Source organism: Chrysemys picta, chromosome 1 (assembly GCF_011386835.1).
Source record: "Chrysemys picta bellii isolate R12L10 chromosome 1, ASM1138683v2, whole genome shotgun sequence".
Lineage (NCBI taxonomy): Eukaryota > Metazoa > Chordata > Testudines > Emydidae > Chrysemys > Chrysemys picta.
Window position 1 is genome coordinate 342,540,079 of NC_088791.1, and position 21,383 is coordinate 342,561,461.

The 21,383-nt window shown below is 54.3% G+C and overlaps 1 protein-coding gene across 2 annotated transcripts in view; it reads left to right on the plus strand.

Annotated features, from left to right (window-relative positions):
• The window catches only part of ARHGEF17 (Rho guanine nucleotide exchange factor 17), a 256,033-nt gene that overhangs the window by 175,244 nt on the left and 59,406 nt on the right, over positions 1–21,383 (plus strand). For both annotated transcript variants that reach the window (XM_042850529.2, XM_042850534.2), the window contains exon 3: positions 8,675–8,857. In XM_042850529.2, the coding sequence (XP_042706463.2) occupies positions 8,675–8,857 (183 nt within the window). The remainder of the gene's footprint in view (positions 1–8,674; positions 8,858–21,383) is intronic.

A 21,383-nucleotide genomic window follows, 5' to 3' on the forward strand; every position in this document is an offset into this window, starting at 1 on the left:
ATTGTGCTAGGTGCTGTACAAATATAGAGCAGGACAATTCCTGCCCCGAAGAGCTCAAACTAATCTAAGCTAAGGAGCAACAGCTGGCCTAACAGAGGCGGGAAAGGATGGTCCAGTATTTGGGGTGCCTGCCTGGAACTTGGCTGTCCCGGGTTCAAACTCCTGTCCTGCCACAGGCATTCTGCGTGACCTTGGGCAAGTCACTTAGACTATGTCTACACTACAGACCTTACAGTGGCACGGCTATACCACTGCAGCTGCACCGCCGTAAGGTCTCCCATGTAGCCGCTCTTTGCCGATGGAGGAGAGCTCTCCTTCCGGCATAATTAAACCACCCGAAACAAGTGGCAGTAGCTATGTCGGCAGGAGAGCGTCTCCCACCGACGTAGCACTGTCACACCAGCGCTTTTGTCCATGAAACGTATGTTGGTCAGGGGTGTGTTTTTTCACACCCTGACCGACAAAAGTTTTACCAACAAAAGTGCTAGTGTAGACAAGACTCCCATCTCTCAGTTCCCCGTCTGTACAGTGAGAAGAACAGCACTGGCCTACTTCAGAGAGGTGGGGTGAGAATAAATGTTAAAGACTGGGAGGTGCTCCTATACCACGGGGCCGTATAAATAGATAGCCGAGATGAGGGACAGTACACGAACAACGAGTGTTAACATAGTGCCAGCGGCTTTGCATCTTCCATCCCCTACCTCCTCTCTCAGTGAATAGATGGGCGGATTCTCTCCCCTGAGGTCCTAGCTCCTTAGTGGGAGACCAGCAAAAGTCCTCCAGCTCCCAGAGAAAAATGAAGCAGACAGATTTGACGCCGATGCAGCGACACCAAGAATACAGGGACTGGCAGGCACGAAAGGCTGCTCCTTGCAGGGTGGTTTTTCTGCTGCTTGTTCAGCTACAGCTTTGATTTATTTCTTTGTAAAAGAAAACCCTTTGGTCTAACCCAAGTCAGAAAGTCTCTGCTTTTCAGGGAATGGCCTCGGAGCCACGGTGCACAGGAGCCAGGAAAAAAATAGCCCTGAGGCTTAGGAGAGAACCGCATGATGCAGAACATAAGCTCTCGGGAGAGAGTGCCAATGCACAAACGCTTCCCCTAGGATATCCCATGATGCCCAGGGAGCATTCCTGCGTTGGGTCACTCGGCGGAGGGGAGGGGAGGCTCAGAGTTCAGAAAGGAACTGGCTTTGTGGGGATGATTAATAGGCCTAGGAACTGTTCCCATCACAGCTGCTCCAGCCCGTCAGGCTGTGACAAGGTGCTTTCTGTGGGGCCAAGCTGCTTAGAGCCACGTGGCCGAGGCCAGGCAGTTACATTTAGTAGGAGCATTTCTTTCCCTTTCTCTGCTGGGATTGCCAGGCTGGATACGGGCGCTTAGCTTGAAACCAGGTGTGCGCTCACGAAACAGTTGTGTTCCCCCTTTGGATTTATAGGGTGAGATCCTGGCCCCACTGAAGTCAGTGGACGTTTTGCTATTGATTGCAGTGGAGTCAAGATTTCACCCTTCGCAACAAGGAGAAAGGGCCTGCCTCTCCCAAGCTCTCGGCCCCTTTGACATAATGTTAAAAAAATGCACTAAAATAACATCAGCACTGCACATAGTCTCATTGTGGTTTTCCTCTCCCCCACCGACCCCCTGGCCCCCGGCTGTTCATTGTATTTGCATATTGTCACTCATTAACGCTGTAGTAAGCTTGTACGTTCTTCAGGGCCGGGATGGGTGTGTACAACACCTAGCACAACGCAGTTCTGATCCCTGATTGGGACCTCTAGGTGTCACTGTCATCTGAACCATCATTACATGACCAGCCACAGAGATCGAATCAACCATCTCCTACCAGGCCTGCAGACACGCCATATCCTGTCCCATCGCGCCCCTTCCTGCTCAAATGCCCGGGCAAGTCGATGGGCCTTGCAACATACTCGGACGGTCACCAGATTCCGGCTGCTTCAGACCGAGCACTGGTGTCATTTCACCACCTAACAAGCACTCGGCACGAGCAGCCCTGCCTCGAGAGCCTGGCAGCAGATGGCAAAGCTACCGACCACATTGGCAAGGGGCCCATGCAAAAGAACCAGACTGCAGGTTTCAGGCAAGATGCAGCTGCCATGTGATCATGTGACACCAGCTGGCAGTGTGGCAGTGCCCTGCCCCCCCCCGCTGTGAAATCTCATGCCAAATGATGGACACACCCCTTCAATCAAACGTGCCGATGTCACCTTCATGACGACTTCTGGTTAGTTCCCCCAGCCTACCAGCACCATCGCGCTTTTATCCAATGGGCCTTCAGCGAGCTAGTTGACATCCACGCCTCAAGCACTGGGGAAGGTCATTGACGGCACTGGCTGGGTCGGATGAAGTAGAGTCCATGCCTCCTCCTCCCAACAGCTCCCTAGACACACTGAACCTGGGAGGTGCCTGGAGAAAAGCTCCACGCACAAGAGCAATGGCTCCCAGATTTGTGCAGGAAGAATGAACCCGCCGAGGGGAACCCCATCTGCTCCCATTGCAGCTCGCAGGGGAGCCAACACCTCGTGAAGGCAGCTGATCGCTCCCACAGCCTAAGCATGGATGCCCAATGTCTATCCCTCACCAGGAGGAGAGGTAGCAGTTTTCACCCCTTAACCTTCCTTGCAAAGATCTTGGAAGGCTCAGTTAATGAATGTTTGAGAAGCTCTCTGAGATCATGGTTATTATGATGTGGGTGAGGGATAGCTCAGTGGTTTGAGCATTGGTCTGCTAAACCCAGGGTTGTGAGTTCAATCCTTGAGAGGGCCACTTAGGGATCTGGGGCAGAATTAGTACTTAGTCCTGCTGGTGAAGGCAGGGGGCTGGACTTGATGACCTTTCAGGGTCCCTTCCAGTTCTATGGGAGAGGTATAAAAAAAATCCTCCTTGTATAAATGGGGGAATAAGAAGTTAAGTGACTTGGCAAAGGGTCAAACAGCAAAGCAGTGTCACAGCCAGGAATGAAAACTCAGGAGTTCTGGCTGCTGGCCTCTTGCTCTAACCCCTAAACACACTCCATTCCCCCCCTGTGTGTTAACTCAACCCCAGTGACCATGGCAAATGAGAGATGTTCGTCGGAGACCATTTGGTTTTAAAGTCAGTGGAACTTATTTCTGGGTAAATCCAGATGAAAAGTGTGTTCTCTGCCTAACGCCTTGTATCCCGAAGCTCGTCCCAGAATGACTGAAAACAGCTTTATTCTAAACCCCCGAATAAAGGGGGGGATTTCTCGTGTTTCATGTTCCCTGTGCGGCATTAGAAGCCCCACTGCAGTCTAACCTTTTAAATGAACCCTACATCGGTCCCATCTCCCTCTGAAGTGGAGAACTGTGCCAATAATCTAAGCTGTGTGAACTGCTTGTCATCTAGTCATGTATACAAAGGGGAAATGTCACCGGGTCTGAGGCCAGCTGGCCGCTGAGTGAGTAGAAGCACCCAAGGTCGTCCTCATTCCACCGGGCGTTTGGAATGCTCTGCCGGAATTGGCCTCCCTAGATAGAATCCTGGCCTCAGCTTGGCAGCGAGCAGCACAGCTCAGGTCACCCCCGGCCTCTCGTTGCAAGTCCTACTCCCGTGCCCAAGCCTGGCTGGCTTCTTGCTACCCTCCCACAGCACCTCTGGCAGGGGGTGGGGAGGAGGCATTGCTGTAGCCTACGTTCCCTGTAAGCTGCATGGCCGCGTGGCCGCCAGCAGCCTATTTAGCGCCGCACAGGCACTCAGTGAACCGGCCCGGAGCGGGGACCTGCCGGGGCGGGTCAGCCGGATCGGGCCCAGCCACAGCCTGGGCCAGCCCCAGAGTGGCCTGGACCCAGTCGCAGCCAGGGCAGCAAGGCCCGCCCCCGCCCCAGAGCGGCCTAGACCCAGCAGCAGCCTGACCCCGTAGCAGCCCTCCCCCAACCCGAACCTGCTGGGGCAGGGGGAGGGGCACCTATCCTGTAGCTCCAGCCCCAGAGCTCCTGTGGCGGGGAGAGAGCGCTGGGGGGAGCCCTCTCTCCCCACTATAGCCCCGGAGCATCCTCCTCCACTCCAAACCCCTCCTCCCCAGCCCCACCCCAGAGCCTGTACCCCCGGCCAAAGCCTTCACACCCCTGCACCCCACTCCTCTGCCCCAGCCCTGAGCCCCTCCCCAGCCCCACCCCAGAGCCCACACCCCCAGCCAAAGCCTTCACAACCCTCCACCCCACGTCTCTGCCCCAGTCCTGAGCCCCTCCTCCCCGGCCCCACCCGAGCCCACACCCCCAGCCAAAGCCTTCACAACCCTCCACCCCACTTCTCTGCCCCAGTCCTGAGCCCCTCCTCCCCGGCCCCATCCCAGAGCCCACACCCCCAGCCGGAGCCCTCACACCCCTGCACACCAACCCTCTGCCCCAGCCCTGAGCCCCTCCTCCCAAGCCCCACCCCAGAGCCTGTACCCCCGGCCAAAGCCTTCACAACCCTCTACCCCACTTCTCTGCCCCAGTCCTGAGCCCCTCCTCCCCGGCCCCACCCCAGAGCTCACACCCCCAGCCAAAGCCTTCACAACCCTCCACCCCACTTCTCTGCCCCAGTCCTGAGCCCCTCCTCCCCGGCCCCATCCCAGAGCCCACACCCCCAGCCGGAGCCCTCACACCCCTGCACACCACCCCCCTGCCCTAGCGCTGAGCCCCCTCCCACACTCCTAACCACTTGGCCCTATCCCCACCACATGAATTTTGTTATGTGTACAATGTGAAGGTGTCACCCATCACCTCCATATTGGTGCACATAACAAAATTCATTCCGCACATGGGTGGGAAAAATGAGAGGGAACATGGCATAGCCTGCTTTACTCTGGCTATGCCCAGCATCCAGATGGCTCCCTGAGAGCAGCTGGAAAAGTCTTGGAGCCTCTCTAACCCTCTGGAGCTGATGCAAAACGGCTCTTGGGATCAGGAAACCACAGCGAATCCCCCACCTTCCTGCAGCTGGAGGACAGAGGGATGATCTCTGGGGTTAGGGCTAAGTACCACTGAACTGCGCAGTCAGTGGGCTGCTGGCTAGGGCCAGTGCAGCACAAACTGATTTCCACGGTGCTGCCGTGACTTTGTGCCATATGAGTTTCCCCTCGGGGTGCCCTGCCTGCAACCTGGAGCTCACACACTGGACCGCCCGTCCCGTTGGTGCAGCGTAATGAAGCAAGATTCCATCTCAGCAGCACCTGGCGGCAGTCATCCGCCATGGAGAATGACAGAAGCTAAGGGAGCGGGCACTTGGTTGGCTTGAAGGACAGGGTGGCTAATAAGCATTTAGAGTCCTTGAATTCACGCGGTGAAGTTCCTGGAAATGTGCTTGTCTTATTCATGTGTGCAGCCCGGCAAAGCACACCGCCCCCAGGCATGACTGGTGCAGGAGATGGAACATGTAATGAAGGAGCAAGCTGTCCCCTCCCCCCACCCCGCACTTCCATTCCCACAAAGTGAATTAAAACGTCTTCCAGCGCTGCAGATGGCTGTGTTTTGAGGTGGTGGGAGTGGGAACAGCTGAGGAGTCCACCAGCTTTTTGTGTCTTTGGGGGTTGCAGGGCGTGCCTGTCTGTGCAGCTAGCCATCCAGAGAGGTAGGGCACTAGCCAGGAACTCAGGACGCCTGGCTTCTATTCCTGACTGTCCCACTCACCTGGTGCGTGACCATCAGCAAGTCACTTGACCGCTCCGTGCCTCAGTTTCCCCCTCACCACTTGTCCGTCCTGTAAGCTCTTAGAGCAGGGCCTGTCTCTCGTTCTGTGTATGTACAGCGCCTAGCACACTGGGGCCCTGATCTCAGCTGGGACCTCGACAAATAGGACTCGCCATCCTTAACGTTGGTATAGTCCATAAGCCCACCTTTGGCTGTAATTCCATTGTTATTTCTTGGTGGCACTCAGTGGGGTGGAGAACTGAATAACACGGGCCTGCCACTCCTTGCAGTTACACCAGTTCCTGGGTCTGTCTGTGTCGGAGCTGGAGGTGTGATTTCCAGCTCAGGGATGTGCACTCACTTGGATCGAGCAAACAGGCTAAAACCAGACGTGTAGCCCTAGCAGCACAGGTGGCAGGCTGGGCCAGTCACCCCAAGTACAGTTTCCCCCTCACCATCCCACCCCAGCACCCTGGAGACTTCCTCTTACCCTGTATACCGCCGTTGACTTTGGGGACGTTATTGGTGATTTACAATGGTACACATGAGAAGTCCTGCTGGTGTCCGCTGCCAGACCGGCCACCTCTTGAACTAGAGGTTCGAGCCAAGCTACAAAACCTGGATCTGGGTTTGAGTCTGGATTTCAAACCCGCCACTAGATTTGAGGGTGTGGCGATGTGGAGTTCTGGTTCGACTTGTCAGGGAGGTAGGAGGGGCTGTCATCTTGAAACTGGGATTCGGGTTCTGGTCTGGAATTCACAGTCCCCCTCCCCCCAAAGTGTATGTGGGAGTTCAGATTTTTGAGGGGGTGGTTTATTTGGTGAGCATGGGTAATGTGCTTGGTGCTGTATAGCACAGAGAGTCAGTGTCCCCGGCCTCAAGGAACTGCCCTCAGCCTGGTTCCTGAGGTGAGGAGCTGTGACAAGACCCAACAAGCTCTTCACCATCATCTCCCTGCCTCCATCTTTGCTCTCAGCACCTCCCCTACCCCTCCACACCCCACAATCCTCTCATCTGACTGCCCTCCCACTGCCGGCTTTGAACTTCTGCCCTGCTGACCCCTGAGCCAGGCATCCACCGCCTCTCCTTCCCGCCCTGTCCTCCTCACGCCAATAGTCTGCTCACCTGCTGCTCCATCCGTTGTCTTGTCCAGCTTAGGGCCTGATCTACAGCCCACACCAGTCAGTGGAAAGACTCCCACAGATGTCAGTGGGCCGTGATCCAGGCCTTAGTCTGTAAGGGGATGTCTACGCTGCCATGTAAACCCAGAGTTCGAACTCAAGCTCAGGCCTAATCCCGTTTCTGTCTACACACAAATCACACTAACCCAGGGTCCGAGGCCCCGTGGGGGTGAGGGTCTGAGCCTGAGTTAAGCCAGGACCCAGGGTTTAAGCCCTGTTGCTTTGCGGTGCAGACACAGCCCCAGTAGACTCATGCTTTGGGACTCCACCAAAAGTATCCCACGGGCCAAATTTCTTTGCCCTCTGGACAATCCAATTTGGTGTACCGTCAAGTTTTCCTACACTGCACCACGAATCAAGGGCTAGAAAGGCCACATTTCGAGAGAGCGCTAGGAAGTCTGGGAGATGGTTGGTTGGACTCAAGCCTGCGTATTGCAGTGCGGAGGCTAGAGCCCCGGTTTTGGGTCCGGGTTAGAAAATTCTTGACCTAGGGTTGACAGTTAGTGTAGATGCTCAAGCCCTGGGTTCTCTAACCCAGCGTCCACTGACTCAAGTTCCACTAAGCCGAGGCTTACATTGCCGTGTAGATGTACCCCGAGGCTGTGTGGATGGGGTAAGTGCCTTTACCCTGTAGGGCAGATCCTGAGAGCTGCGGCACTCCAGGCTGCATCTCCCATTGACTACAAGGCTTTCCTGAATATCTACATTCCACTACCATTGATTGGGTGGGGGAGAGATAGCTCAGTGGTTTGAGCACTGGCCTGCTAAACCCAGGGTTGTGAGTTCAGTCCTTGAGGGGGCCATTTAGGGATCTGGGGCAAAAATCTGTGAGGGACAGTACTTGGTCCTGCTGTGAAGGCAGGGGACTGGACTCGACTCAATGACCTTTTGGGGTCCCTTCCAGTTCTATGAGATAGGTGTATATATTCAATGGCAAGACTTCCATGGATTTCAGCAGGGGCAGGGCCTTAGTCTGTCAAGTGCCATGTGAGGGCCTGATCCTGTAAGGTGCGGCATGCCCTCAGCCCCCAGTGATATCTCAGGATCAGGCCCTACATGTGCAGCACCAAGCAGCCATCAGAGTAGGCCACAGATGCTGGACTGCAGTACCTCCAAATGAACCAGGCGGGAGCAGCGCGCCATGCAGCCATCCCAAACTCTTGCCAGGTGGACTGTTGTAAACAGCACCACATTGATTCCGTCACTTCCCCGGGGTGGGAAAGGAGAGAGGTGGAGCAGGAGTGGTGGGCTAAACCACAAGAGCATTTCATTTGTTCCACGGCACAGTTACTTGTTTCATTAGTATCCCTGGACTGTGAGTGACTACGAAGCCCATAAACTCTGAGCACATTTCCTTTGTACTTTGTCTCTGGCTAGTTTACATGGAGTCTCTTGTCAGCAAGCGCCATCATTGGGTTGTGTTGGAAATTCTGGCTAGATTACAGCCGTGGAACGGCGAGGGGAGATTTTTACAGGAATGTGGCTCTCACTTGATAGATTAAATTTGTAAACGGCTGGGGTGGCAAACCAGCTGAGACACGCCGCTGTTAAAAACCACCTTATAGCCTTTCCAGTAAGGATCGCAGAATACTCTGCATAAATGAGTAATAATTATCCCATTTACAGGTGGGGAAACTGAGGCACAGGTGCTTCCTTTTGCTATGACTCACTCTTGGGGGGCAGGAATGGGTTTTAATTACAGTGGGGCAGTGATTTTTTTAGTCCACACTAGTTTGATGAACCCCACAGCGTAACTTGAGGAGCGTAGATGCCCTTAGACTCCATCCTGTCCTTGGCTCCGCCGATAGGTTGTTTTGATATTTTTTTTGTTCTTATTATTTTTGTAGGGTTACATGAAGCCCCTGAAGCAACCAGAAAACTCGATCCTCTGCGACCCGGCCTTGGTGGACGAGATATTCGACCAGATCCCCGAGTTGCTGGAGCACCACGAGCAATTCCTGGAGCAGGTCCACAACTGTGTGCAGAACTGGCATGAGAAGCAGAAAGTGGGAGACGTCCTGGTACAATCTGTAAGTATAGCAAACCTCCCCCCACACATACCCTACGTTACGGCACCTGGGGCCCTTGCTGGGCAAGGTTCACATTGACTTCAGCAGAAGGAGGGGGACCTGTGTGACCATGACAAGAATCCATATTAACTTGTCCAGCTTAACTTTAATCCACAGGACACAAGGAAGGTCAGTCCTGTGCCAGATAGGGAAGTGAGTCATTATTTGATGATCTGGGCATGGGTAATGTAAACTAACCACCGTGCCTATAAATGGACGGTACCGCGGAGCAGTAAAGCTCGTAATGAGAGCAGAAAGCCCAGACAAGAATGCCAAGTGCAGATTGCACTGCTCTTGCTCATGGTGGTGAGCTGTCCCTGTCCGGACTTCAGAGCTGCTTGGCTGTGTAAATGCTCCCCATCGTGAGTAACAGTTGCACAATCTGGCACCTCTTTAGAAATTATATTAGGAAGCTGAAACTTTGCAGTCTCTTTTAATGGGCCAGATCCTGCTAGCCTTCCCTGCCGTGGCTCCGGACGTACACTGGTGGAACTGAGATCAGGATCTGGCCTGGTGACTCCAGATCAAGATGGCGCCGTTCCCCAGCCCAAAAACCAAAAATGGTTTTCCTGAGCCCTGCCAGCCCACCTTAGATGTGAAAAATCCAGCCAGGCTGCCTCTGATCTCACCCCCTGGAATGAAGAGCCCCCATCAGAAGTTAGCTGACAGTGTGGTTGGCGAGACACTAGGCAGAACAGAATCCAGGGTGTCTAGGGTTACCATATCTAATAAATAAAAAAAGAGGACCCTCCACGGGCCTTGGCCTTGCCCCTTTCCCCACCCCTAGCTCCGCCCCAACTCCACCCCCTCCTCCCTCCCACTCCCAGCCACGGGGAAAGGGCTGCCCCAGCGCTACCGGCTTCAGGGCTTGCCAGGCAGCCCCCAGACCCTGCGCCCCCGGCCGGCACTTCCCCAGCGCAGCTGGAGCCTGGGAGGGGAAGCGCCCAGCCGGGGGCGCAGGGTCTGGAGGCTGTCCGGCAAACCGTGAAGCCGGTAGCGCTCGGGCTTTGGGCAGTCCCTATGCCTCCGGACCCTGCGCCCCCAGTCGGGCACTTCCCCTCCCGGGCTCCGGCGGCGCAGGGTCCAGAGGCACGGGGGCTGCCCGAAGCCAGTAGCACTCGGGCAGCTCGGCTCTTAAACAGAGCCGAAGAGTCAGGGGAGGAGCAGAGCCGCCATTTTCCCGGACATGTTCGGCTTTTTGGCAATTCCCCCCGGACGGGGGTTTGACTGCCGAAAAGCCGGACATGTCCGGGAAAAAGAGGACGTATGGTAACCCTAAGGGTGTCTTGGCCATGAGCAGGCAGGTCTCAAGGACACACCCACGCCCCTGAGAGCAGGTCCAATGAATTTGAAGGTACCTTTTCTAGAAAGTCTTGCTCCTGCTTCTTCTCTAGTCTCAGAAAAGGACATGTGGCAGGGGAAGTTAGGATCCCCAGTTCTAATCCCAGCTCCGCCACTGACTAGCCATTTGGCCCCGAGAAAGACACATACTTTCCTAGTGTCTCCTCTGTAAGCTGGGGAGGATAACTCCCACCTCTCAGAGGGTGGTCAGGCTTGCTTAGATTTTGTGATGTGCTTTGTGCAGTGCCCCAGAAATCCCAAGCCTCATCAGAAATAAAAGGGACAGCATCTGAGATCACGGATGCAATGCGCACAAGGCTTGGTGGTTTCTCCAGGACAGTCCTCAGAGCCCCAGATGTCCCAGTTTTATAGGGACAGTCCCAATCTTCAAGGCTTTCTCTTATATAGGCGCCTATTAACCCCCCACCCCCGTCCCAATTTCCGCCCCCGTCAAAGTTTTTCACACTTGCTATCTGGTCACCCTAATCTACACTTGTATTTAAGTGGCAAAACCTCCCCACCCTGGCTAACCCAAACAAGCTCCTCCGGGGGAGGAAACCGTGCAAGCCCTTGTGTAGACAGGACTCCCGCTACTGCTAGCCCCGGGTCGCGCTGCATCGGGGTCACCAGCAGTGGGACAGTCTTTGCCAATGAACTCTAGTCCAGGCAGGCCTGAGTTACTTCCTCTGCCTCCTGGTGATAGACTCCCTACTGACAGAAGTCTGCCTTCACAGCTGAGCAGCAGTATATGTACTTCAGGGATATAAACAGCTGAAGACACAAAGAAGGAGGGGCGCAATCAAATAAGTTTGAGAACCGCTGCTCCAGAGTCCCAACGGTGGTCACCCTGCAGGGCTTGCTACAGATCAGCAGGAGGCGCTCCGCCACAGGGCTTCCATGGCTTCTAGAGTTCTGTGCCGGAGATCAGACCAAAAGATCGCGGGGCTCCCTTCGGGCCTTGGAATCTGTGACTCTGTGCCAGCCTGAGGAGGACGGTACCGAGCCCTGGTCCTGAATCCTGACTTTCACTGCTGCTTCCACGCACAGGCTGGTGAGACAGATCATTCCCACAGAAGCCTCTTTGCACAGCAACTGCTGCCTGGCAGCAGAGAAGTGTGCAGGCCACCAGGGGCTTATTGCCAATCATGGTGCCATCTGGGTAGGCTGGGCATTAGTGCCTCACCTCAAAGGTAGTGCTGCTGGAGAGGCAGCGCGGCCTCCCATAAAGATTCGGCAGTGACAGACCCTGCTGGCACGCCCCAATGTGAGTGGGTGGCCTGTCTGGCTAGACTGCAAGCTCTTTGGGGCAGGGTCTGTCTCTCTTCTCGTTATGTGGATGTACAGCTCCTAGCACAGCGGGGCCCTGATCTCCATGTGGGCCCTCTCAACGCTGCTGCAGTACAGATAACAAATACCGGTAATTCGGAGAGCCTTAAGACTGGAAGGGAGAACGCAAAACCTACGTCACCAGAGAGTTACCATTGTTTCGGGAAGGGACGCTGTGAACCGAGCAGCTGGGGCGCTCCAAAGGGAGCCCAGCACGGAGCAAGGACGAGGGCAGGCTGGACGAGGGGACGGGGGGTCTCTGCACAGTCAGCCACTCTCCGAGCATGGGTTGCATACAGCCCTGTGCCATCCCGAACATTTCCAAATCAACCTCTTCAGGCAGCGTTCCCTTCCCACTGGCCCCACGGCTGGTGCACAGGCACCTGTGCAGCCCCTGTCTGACTCCCACAGCAGCTGCCTCTCTGATAAATGAGCAGGGACAAGCAGACTCTTCATGATTCAATCAAGCTGGATTTAATGCACACTCTGTCCCTGGCAATTAAAATGGAAACCAGCCTGATGCTGGCATCCTAGCCTCTCACCTAATGGACTGCACGATGCCACAGGGCTTTCACAGAGCTCGGCTGTTTAGCTGGAGGTGATGGTGGAGGATTGTGCAGCACGGGACAGGAGAGACACCACTCAGTAATAAAGGAGAATGAGACAAGTTCAAGGCAGAGCAAGCTGGCTCAGCTGGGGCCCTGCGGCAGCGTCACCTCAGTAATAAACATGGCCCGGATGACGGATGCCTTGATTAGTGTGATACAGGTGGTGCAGTGGCTGGCACGATTGCCTGTGGCTCTCAAGACAGGAACGCTGATGGCGACCATCACAGGAAGGCTTGGGGCGTTCATTTTTCACCATCTCCTCCCAGCACGTGGCTAGTCGCTGTAGTGAACGTAGCACAGTTGAGGTGGGAAGTCCAAGGTGACAGTCACTACTTATAATTCTGCCCTGTGTGTAGTGGTGCTGGGCAGGTGTTTCGGACTGGGTGAGGCGTATGTGTCAGTGGGTGTTTGGGGGGGGTCTGACTTTGCTCGTGTTTGTGTAGCAGGAGAGTTGTGTTTTGCGTGTAGGTGTGTGTTCAAGGGCAGGGCTGTGTGTGTTCAGAGCGGTTGGCATGCACATGGTTGAGCTTATGCGAAGATGTGAACGAGTTGGAGTGTGGTGTGTGTGTCTTTTACACAAGTGTGGAGCCTTTTCTTTGCTAGTATTTATATCCCCACAGTGCCTACAAGCTCTAAGGAAGGATCAGGCCCCACTTGTGCTAGGTGCTGTACAAACAGTGGAAAGAAGAAGACATCAGACAGGACACAACAGGTGGACGAAACAGACAAGTGGGAGCGGGGAGTGGGAGAGTTTATAAAATCTATAGAGTTTAGCCTACAAGCAGGAGGCTCAGTTCACCACAGGGCCGGACAGTAGTGACTTGGAGGCATGACAGCGTTAGCATTGCAAACGTTCTAAGCAGCAAGTGGGTGTGCATTCACAGGTGTGTTGGAAAATGTCCCAGACACACCTGAGGCAGGGCATGTATTTGATTGGCCTCTGCCTGCTCCCAGCTTTTCTAGCTGCTGGAGGACCAAGTCTCGCTGGTTCCTGGGAGGTCTCTCAAGGCAACCCATGGAGGTCCAAATGCATTGGTCTTCTCTTCCAAAAGGACAGTGAACCAAGGCAACAGAGCCTAAAATGGGGGCATCCTGTCACAAAGGGGCCTCAGGCATTGATGCAACTTGGTCCCTCCTGTTCTCTGCCTGTGGCACACAATACTTCAGTCTCCTGAGGGCTGTAATACTTCGGTCTAATTCGGTTGCAGGGCTTGGTGTGTGTCTGTTGGGTGGTGTTTAGTGGCCTGAGCTAGGAGATCAGATGGATGATGTGGTGGTCCCTTCTGACCTGAAACTCTGTGGTTGCTTATGTGACTGAGGCTGTGTTCCTAGGTACATATCGGGGTTTGGTGGGTTGGTGGCTTTAATCTGCAACCTCAGCTGGTGTCAACCGGCATAATGCCATTGTAATCAGCGGAGCTTTCCCGCTTCACTCCAGCTGAGATTCTGCCCTGGGATGTGTGTGTAGTGTTGGCATTTTGGAGGTGCGCGTGTGTGGGCGCTGGGGTGCTGAATGCCTCCATCCCATGGGTGTTCGGATTAATTAGTTGGTGTTTGTACAGCACTTTAAAGATGTAGTGCGCGAAGGATTCTTGTGGGGATTGTGATTTTGAAAGGGGAATTGTCTTTTAAATACATATTTTAATGCTGACGTCAAACAAGGTCTTTCATCTTTAATAACCAGCTCCTTGAGCATATTGATTACCTCCCAACCCAGAAAATGTGAGAGGCTGCTCAGAAAGCAAAGGCCAGTAGCTCTAGAAACATAGTTCCTGGCCCTGGTGCCCTTGACACTAGGGCATTGGTGCCATCAGACTGTGCTATGTGCCTCGTCTCTATTTTGAAGGATTCTCGGTTCCTGATCTTTCATTTTGGACAAGCTAAAACCAACAGCCGATATCGATCTATCACTGCTGCTCAGCACCCAGCCTCGGGCAGGAATGTTACAAAGTCCCCCAAACTGGAGAAAGCATCTAGGAGACATCCGCAGCGCCTGAATGGGTGATCACAGCATCACTAAAACAGGAGTGAAGATCCCACGTGGATTTATGTCTCATCCCCCTTCACGATCTCAGCGACTGCATGAATCACAGTGATGGTGGTGTGCAATTTGTCAGGCTGGAGTATTATTGGGCGGGGGCTGATGAGCTGTTCTATGGGTTAGAGAGAGCCCAGGGCATGAGGCAGCTACCAGTGTGTGTACACACAAGGGAGCATTAGGGTTTGTCTATGTTTACCCCCGTCACATGTGGCTGTGGTTTCTCTTGCCGTCTTTTTTTTTTTTTAAATATGGAGATATACACCTATCTCATAGAGCTGGAAGGGACCTTGAAAGGTCAAGTCCAGCCCCCTGCCTTCACTAGCAGGACCAAGTACTGATTTTGCCCCAGATCCCTAAGTGGCTCCCTCAAGGATTGAACTCACAGCCCTGGGTTTAGCAGCCAATTCTCAAACCACTGAGCTAAGCAGGCTCTGTTTAATGACTAGGGTGGGGAACCTTTAAGTGGAAAGCCAAGTGCCGCTGAATGTCAGTAGTAAACCCGCGTCCAGGGAGCTGTGTTACTGCACGAGCTGGGCTGCTTCTTCCACCGCCCTGCACCCCGTACTGCCACTCACATCTATCTGTGCAGAATGGGTGCAAAACACTCTATGGCCCGTTCCTCAGCCAGTGTCCCTTGCTGCCGCTGACCTGAAGCCAGTGGCACTGGCTTGACTTCCAGCTGAAGATTTGACCCATAACCGGATCATTGAATTGAAGGCAGTGGAGCTGGGCTCAGGTTCTGGTCCTGTCGTTCTGGTCTGGTAGTGTTCTATACTCACTCTGATCAGGTGTGACTGACGACACAGGGGACAAAGCGGGGGCTGGTATTTGGAATAAGACCTAGAACCCCAGCTCCTGACCCTTTGTGGGGATATTAACTCTGGTATCCTGGCCAAGATCCAGCTTTTGCTGAAGACGTTCTCTGAATTCCCCCTGCAGTTGATGTGAAGAAGCAAAGTGCTGGGGGGTGCATTTGGATGAAGGGAGCTGAATAAAGGCTCTTGCTCCACGCCCTGCCTCGAGGAAGCGATGCCAGTGCTGGGGAGGAGCGATAATCAGATGGCACACATGAGAGGCAAGCCGGCCTAGTGCTCCATCCCAAACCCAATCCCTTTTTCAGCCCTCTCCTTGATTTTGGCAGGGGCAGGGCCATGCTGGAGCCAGGAGCCAATTGATCTTGTGGCCACTGCGGGCTGTTTAAAGCTACGCTGCTTGGGCCAGATGGAATCCACACAGTGTTAAGGGTTGCCTCGTTCGGGCTAACGCTAACGTCTCCTGGCCGCCTGCTCTGATGCTGTTTAAAATCAAGCTGCATCTGAGCCAGGGAGGAGAGAAACGCTGCACGGCTCCTTGCCAGGAGGCAGCTCTTGCTCCAAGGAGCGGGAGCAGGCCGGCTGTGCGACAGGTGTCCCCACTCGGCTGTAGTACTCCGGAGCCCAAGATGTATGTGTGTGTAATTTACTGGAGCTACTACTGCCGTATTTCGTGTTATCAGAGAGCCGCGTCGTTGCCCAGGGTGAGCAGGTACAGAGGCAAAGAGCTGGGGTGTTTAAAGGAGAACACGCATTTGTCGTGTTGCTTTATTCAGACGTGAATGATGCTGCAAGGCAGGGAAGGATGGACTTGTGATTAAGGGTCAGGTCTAGGAGATGTGGACCCTGCTATTGTGAGGAACTTTTCCTCGCTAGCGAGAGAATCTGAGTCCTCGCTCCCTCTCCCTTTATGCAGAGGCCTGCCTGAGCTCGAGGACTTTCCTTCCGCTCCTGTGTGGCAGAGTCCACGTAACCCCAACAAGGCTGGGCCCAGGATTCCTGGGCGGCTCGACCCCCAACCTTGTCGTGGTCACTAGGACAGAGGCTAGGGTGTCTCCACTCCCGGGTGCTCTCTCCGCACTGGATGCTTCCCTGACCCACTGATCATTGCATATAGTTCAAAGCAAATGCAATTTATTAAACAACAACCAATTTAAAAAAATGGGAAAGGTTAAAGGAAAACACGTCACCCCACTCTGTGGCACGGGCACATCACAACCGGCATCTCTGTAAGGGCAGTTCACAGTCTGTTCCTCACACGTCCCAGGCCTCCTGCCCAGGCCTGGCTGTGCTGCAGGGACGCCGCGGGTTGGACACTTGCTCTGGTGGTGACCACACGCCCTCAGGCTCTAGGTGACAGGACCCTTCTTTCCAGCGTCACCCCCACCCTGTCAGGGTTACGATCCCCCTTCGAGTCCAGCCTGCCATACCGCTTGGCTGGGGGCGTCTCCCTGCACTGGGCCCGCTGCCCAGGGTCCCCTCTCACGTTCCCCAGCTGCTCATAGCACCCGGCTTCGGACTGCTCCAGCCTCAGCTCCAGCTCCTCTCTGCCTCAGCGCTGCTGCTGCTCCTCCGGCCCCGGCTGATGCTCTCTCCTTAGCTCTGCCCTGCTCTGCCCAGGAAGCTCCAGCTCACACAGAGGTGGGGGACCCTGTGCTCTTGACTCCCTCATTGGCCTGTCTGCTCTGTCAATCAGGCTGACCTTGTGTGTTGGCCTTAGGGTGACCAGCCAGCAAGTGTGAAAAATCGGGAGTGGGAGGTGGGAGGTAATAGGAGCCTATATAAGAAAAAGACCCCAAAATCGGGACTGTCCCTATAAAATCGGGACATCTGGTCACCCTAGTTTGGCCTCTCTCCATTGGCCCTGGGGACTATCAGTCTCAGGGTCTTGATTTCTCATCGGCCCTTCCCCTTTCTTTTGGTACTCGGAGCAAGCCAACCAAAAAATCCCGCAAAGTTGCAGTAAGGGGCCAACAGTCCTCTTACATTCCCCTTTGCTAAAATTCTGCCACAGCCAGAATGTTCACACCAGCACATCCAGGTCCCGTACCAACAATATTCATCCGCATCGTGTTATATAAAAAACATTAACAATTAACAAAAGAACATTGAACATATTTAACATTCCATGTCCACTTCTTTATACGATACGTGCTAATATTCATTAAAACACTACATAGAACCAGTATCGGGCATCTCTAAGTTTAACAGGCGGTACACCCTTACTAGCCCTCTGGGACCTTCTTAAGACTGGTGGTTCATTACCCAGATTTTCTATTCCCCTGATCTCGGGTAACACTGGGTCAGTTTGAGGGATCTGGCCATTCCCCCACTTTGTTCCCCTCGATATTTGGTTTGTGGGACTAGAACCCATCCCCCGCATTGATTTCAGTCTCCTCAAGGTATGCTGATCTATGCCCCCTACGGTCCCTGATCGGACTAAGAGTCGGGGCTGCCCTTACCATGAGGCAAACTGAGGCGGCTGCCTCAGGTGCCAGACTGGGGGGAGGGGGGGGGAGGCGCCACTAGGACCCAGAGTGTAGAAAATTGTGTCTGCTGCTGGTGCATCTGTATTCTCTCTGCTCGAGATGCACAGAGATGGTGGAGTGCGGTGCTGGAGGAAGGAGGGCACAAGAGACATAACAGGCAGGCAGGAGAAAAGGGGAGAGGGAATAACAGAAAGCAGCAGGAGCTGCAGGGAGAGAGAGGAGGAGGGGCCTCTTATGTACCTCTCTAGGACCCCCAGGAGCCTGGACTGATTAACACCAGCTTCTCAGGGAGCTTCCTGTTTCCTGCTGCTTCCCTGAACCCACTTGAGGAGAACAGGCAGTCAGCTGAAGTAGTAGGAGCCAGTTAGGCCCTTAAGATGCTGATATCTTCCCTCACTCAGGCCCTGCTACCAGCCTGCTTATTTGTCCCCTTCAATTGAGTGTTGAGAGCCGCTATAGCTGGCACAGAACAGCAGTCATGAGTGAAAGAAGAAAACGCCCCTCTGGGGCAGCATTCAGAAAAAGCAAGAAAGCAAAGGAAGTTTTTCTATCTAAGCAGGAAGGAGCTCTCCTGAGATACATAGACACAAATGTTCACGGGGAGCCTTCCGGCCCCAGTGAGGATGCGAGTGGTGAGGAGATGCCTGATCTTCCAGTTAGTCAGAGTGCAGGTGACCTGGCAGCTACTGCAGCATCCATATCTCCATCTCAGATGGATGTAACCATGCACAGTCCTGAAGAAAAGTGTAGATCAGAGAAGAGTGTGGTGGAGGCGCATATAACAGCTGCTGCTGCGTTTAGTTCCTTATGTCTAGATGGTCCAGGACTGTGGACCCACTTGAGCAGTAGCCGAGGAACTTTCTTGTACTGCATGAGCCACAGCAAGTGAAAAACTTCATGTTCCCCAAAGACAATGAAAATAGAAGTTTCCATCCAACACATTACTGGCGTGAAATCCACGATGGTGACCAAGTGGAGAGGCCCTGGCTTATGTACTCAAAAACCCAGAATGCTCCATACTGTTTTTGTTGCAAACTCTTCCAGTCTAATATTCCAGCCACATTGAGTTCTACAGGAACAAAGGACTGGAAAAACCTGGCTAGAAATCTGGCATACCATGAGAAGGCAGCAAATCACCAGAGAGCATTCCATAGGTGGAAAGAGCTTGAGATGAGACTAAGGTTAAAGGCCAGCATCAAGAGAAGATTGCATCAAAGTCTCTTTATTGGCAAAATGTTCTGAAAAGGCTCATTGCCATTGTGAGAATGCTTGCTACCCAAAACCTAGCACTGTGTGGCACTTCAGATCAGCTATATGTGCTAAACAATGGAAACTTCCTTAAAATTGTGGAGCTGATGGCTGAGTTTGATACTGTACTCCAGGAGCATCTAAGAAGAGTCACCACCCAAGAAATGTACACACACCACTACCTTGGAAAAACAATTCAAAATGAGATCACACAGTTACTGGCAACAAAAGTCAAACAGAAGATACTGGCCTTTTCAATCTAGGAGACAAAGACAAACACAATCCATTGGCTGGCCTTTGAAGCTAGCCAAATTCAGACTGGAAATCAGATGCTAATTTTGAACACTGAGGGTAATTAACTCCTGGTACAATTTACCAAGGGTCGTGGTGGCTCCTCTGTCACTGGAAATCTTCAAATCAAAGTTGGATATTTCTTAAAATGTATGTTCTAGTTCAGCTACCGGTATTGGACGTGATGCATGAATCGGTTCAGGGAAATCCTGTGGCCTGTGTTATGCAGCTCAGATTAGATGTTTGAGTGATCTCTGATCTCTGACTCACACCCTCTATTGTATCACAATGCAGCAATGGAATGGGGAACTGAGCAGTGGGTGGGATTTGCTCATCGGTTCTAGAGGACCAAATAGTCTGGGTGTGATCCAGAACCCTGCATCAGGAGTGCTGGGCTTGTGGAATGGCTGCTTTCCCCTCCCCTGTGATGGAGCCAGCTCGGAGCGGCAGGTCTTCCCCCGCAAGTAATTTCCTTAGAAATGTACTGAACAGATGCAGCATCTTCAATGTGGGGGGGGCTGGAAAACACCCAGCTCTGCTGCTGCACCCCAATCCCACCCTGTGCCATCGTCTACCTCAGCTATGTCAATACACCCCAATCCTACCCTGTGCCATTCTGCCCCCAACTCTGCCACTGCACCTCAACCCCACCCTGTGCCATGCTGCCCCCAACTCTGCCACTGCACCCCAATCCTACCCTGTGCCATTCTGCCCCCAACTCTGCCACTGCACCTCAACTCCACCCTGTGCCATGCTGCCCCCAACTCTGCCACTGCACCCCAATCCTACCCTGTGCCATTCTGCCCCCAACTCTGCCACTGCACCCCAATCCTACCCTGTGCCATTCTGCCCCCAACTCTGCCACTGCACCCCAACCCCACTCTGTGCTGTCCTGTCCCCGGTCTGCCACTGCACCCCAATCCCACCCTGTGCCATGCTGCCCCCAACTCTGCCACTGCACCCCAATCCCACCCTGTGCCATGCTGCCCCCAACTCTGCCACTGCACCCCAATCCTACCCTGTGCCATTCTGCCCCCAACTCTGCCACTGCACCCCAACCCCACTCTGTGCTGTCCTGTCCCCGGTCTGCCACTGCACCCCAATCCCACCCTGTGCCATGCTGCCCCCAACTCTGCCACTGCACCCCAATCCCACCCTGTGCCATGCTGCCCCCAACTCTGCCACTGCACCCCCAATCCCACCCTGTGCCATGCTGCCCCCAACTCTGCCACTGCACCCCAATCCCACCCTGTGCCATGCTGCCCCCAACTCTGCCACTGCACCCCAATCCTACCCTGTGCCATCCTGCCCCCAACTCTGCCACTGCACCCCAACCCCACTCTGTGCTGTCCTGTCCCCGGTCTGCCACTGCACCCCAATCCCACCCTGTGCCATGCTGCCCCCAACTCTGCCACTGCACCCCAATCCCACCCTGTGCCATGCTGCCCCCAACTCTGCCACTGCACCCCCAATCCCACCCTGTGCCATGCTGCCCCCAACTCTGCCACTGCACCCCAACTCCACCCTGTGCCATGCTGCCCCCAACTCTGCCACTGAACCCCAATCCTACCCTGTGCCATCCTGCCCCCAACTCTGCCACTGCACCCCAATCCCACCCTGTGCCATCTTCCACCTCAGCTATGTCAATACACCCCAATCTTACCCTGTGCCATCCTGCCCCCGGTCTGCCACTGCACCCCAATCTTACCCTGTGCCATCCTGCCCCCGGTCTGCCACTGCACCCCAATCCTACCCTGTGCCATCCTGCCCCCAACTCTGCCACTGCACCCCAATCCTACTCTGTGTTATCCTGCGCCCGGTCTGCCACTGCACCCCAATCCCACCCTGTGCCATCTTCCACCTCAGCTATGTCAATACACCCCAATCTTACCCTGTGCCATCCTGCCCCCAGTCTGCCACTGCACCCCAATCCTACCCTGTGCCATCCTGCCCCCAACTCTGCCACTGCACCCCAATCCTACCCTGTGCCATCCTGCGCCCGGTCTGCCACTGCACCCCAATCTAATCTGGTGCCATCCTCCACCTCAGCTGTGTCAGTGCACCCCAATCCTACCCTGTGCCATCCTGCCCCCAACTCTGCCACTACACCTCAAACTTGACATGCAACCTGCTGTTCTGTCTAGTTATGGCCCCGTCACTGTAGTATCTGAGTCCATCTTCCAGTCCTCAGCTCCCACAGAGCTCTGCTAATGTACATCAGTCCTGGCCCACGGTGCCCTGTGCTAATCCAGCTCTGGCAATGCGCCCCCTCTGGCATCATTGCTGAGTACCGGCAGCTGTCGCTCACTGGTTCAGGGGTTGGCAGCGGCG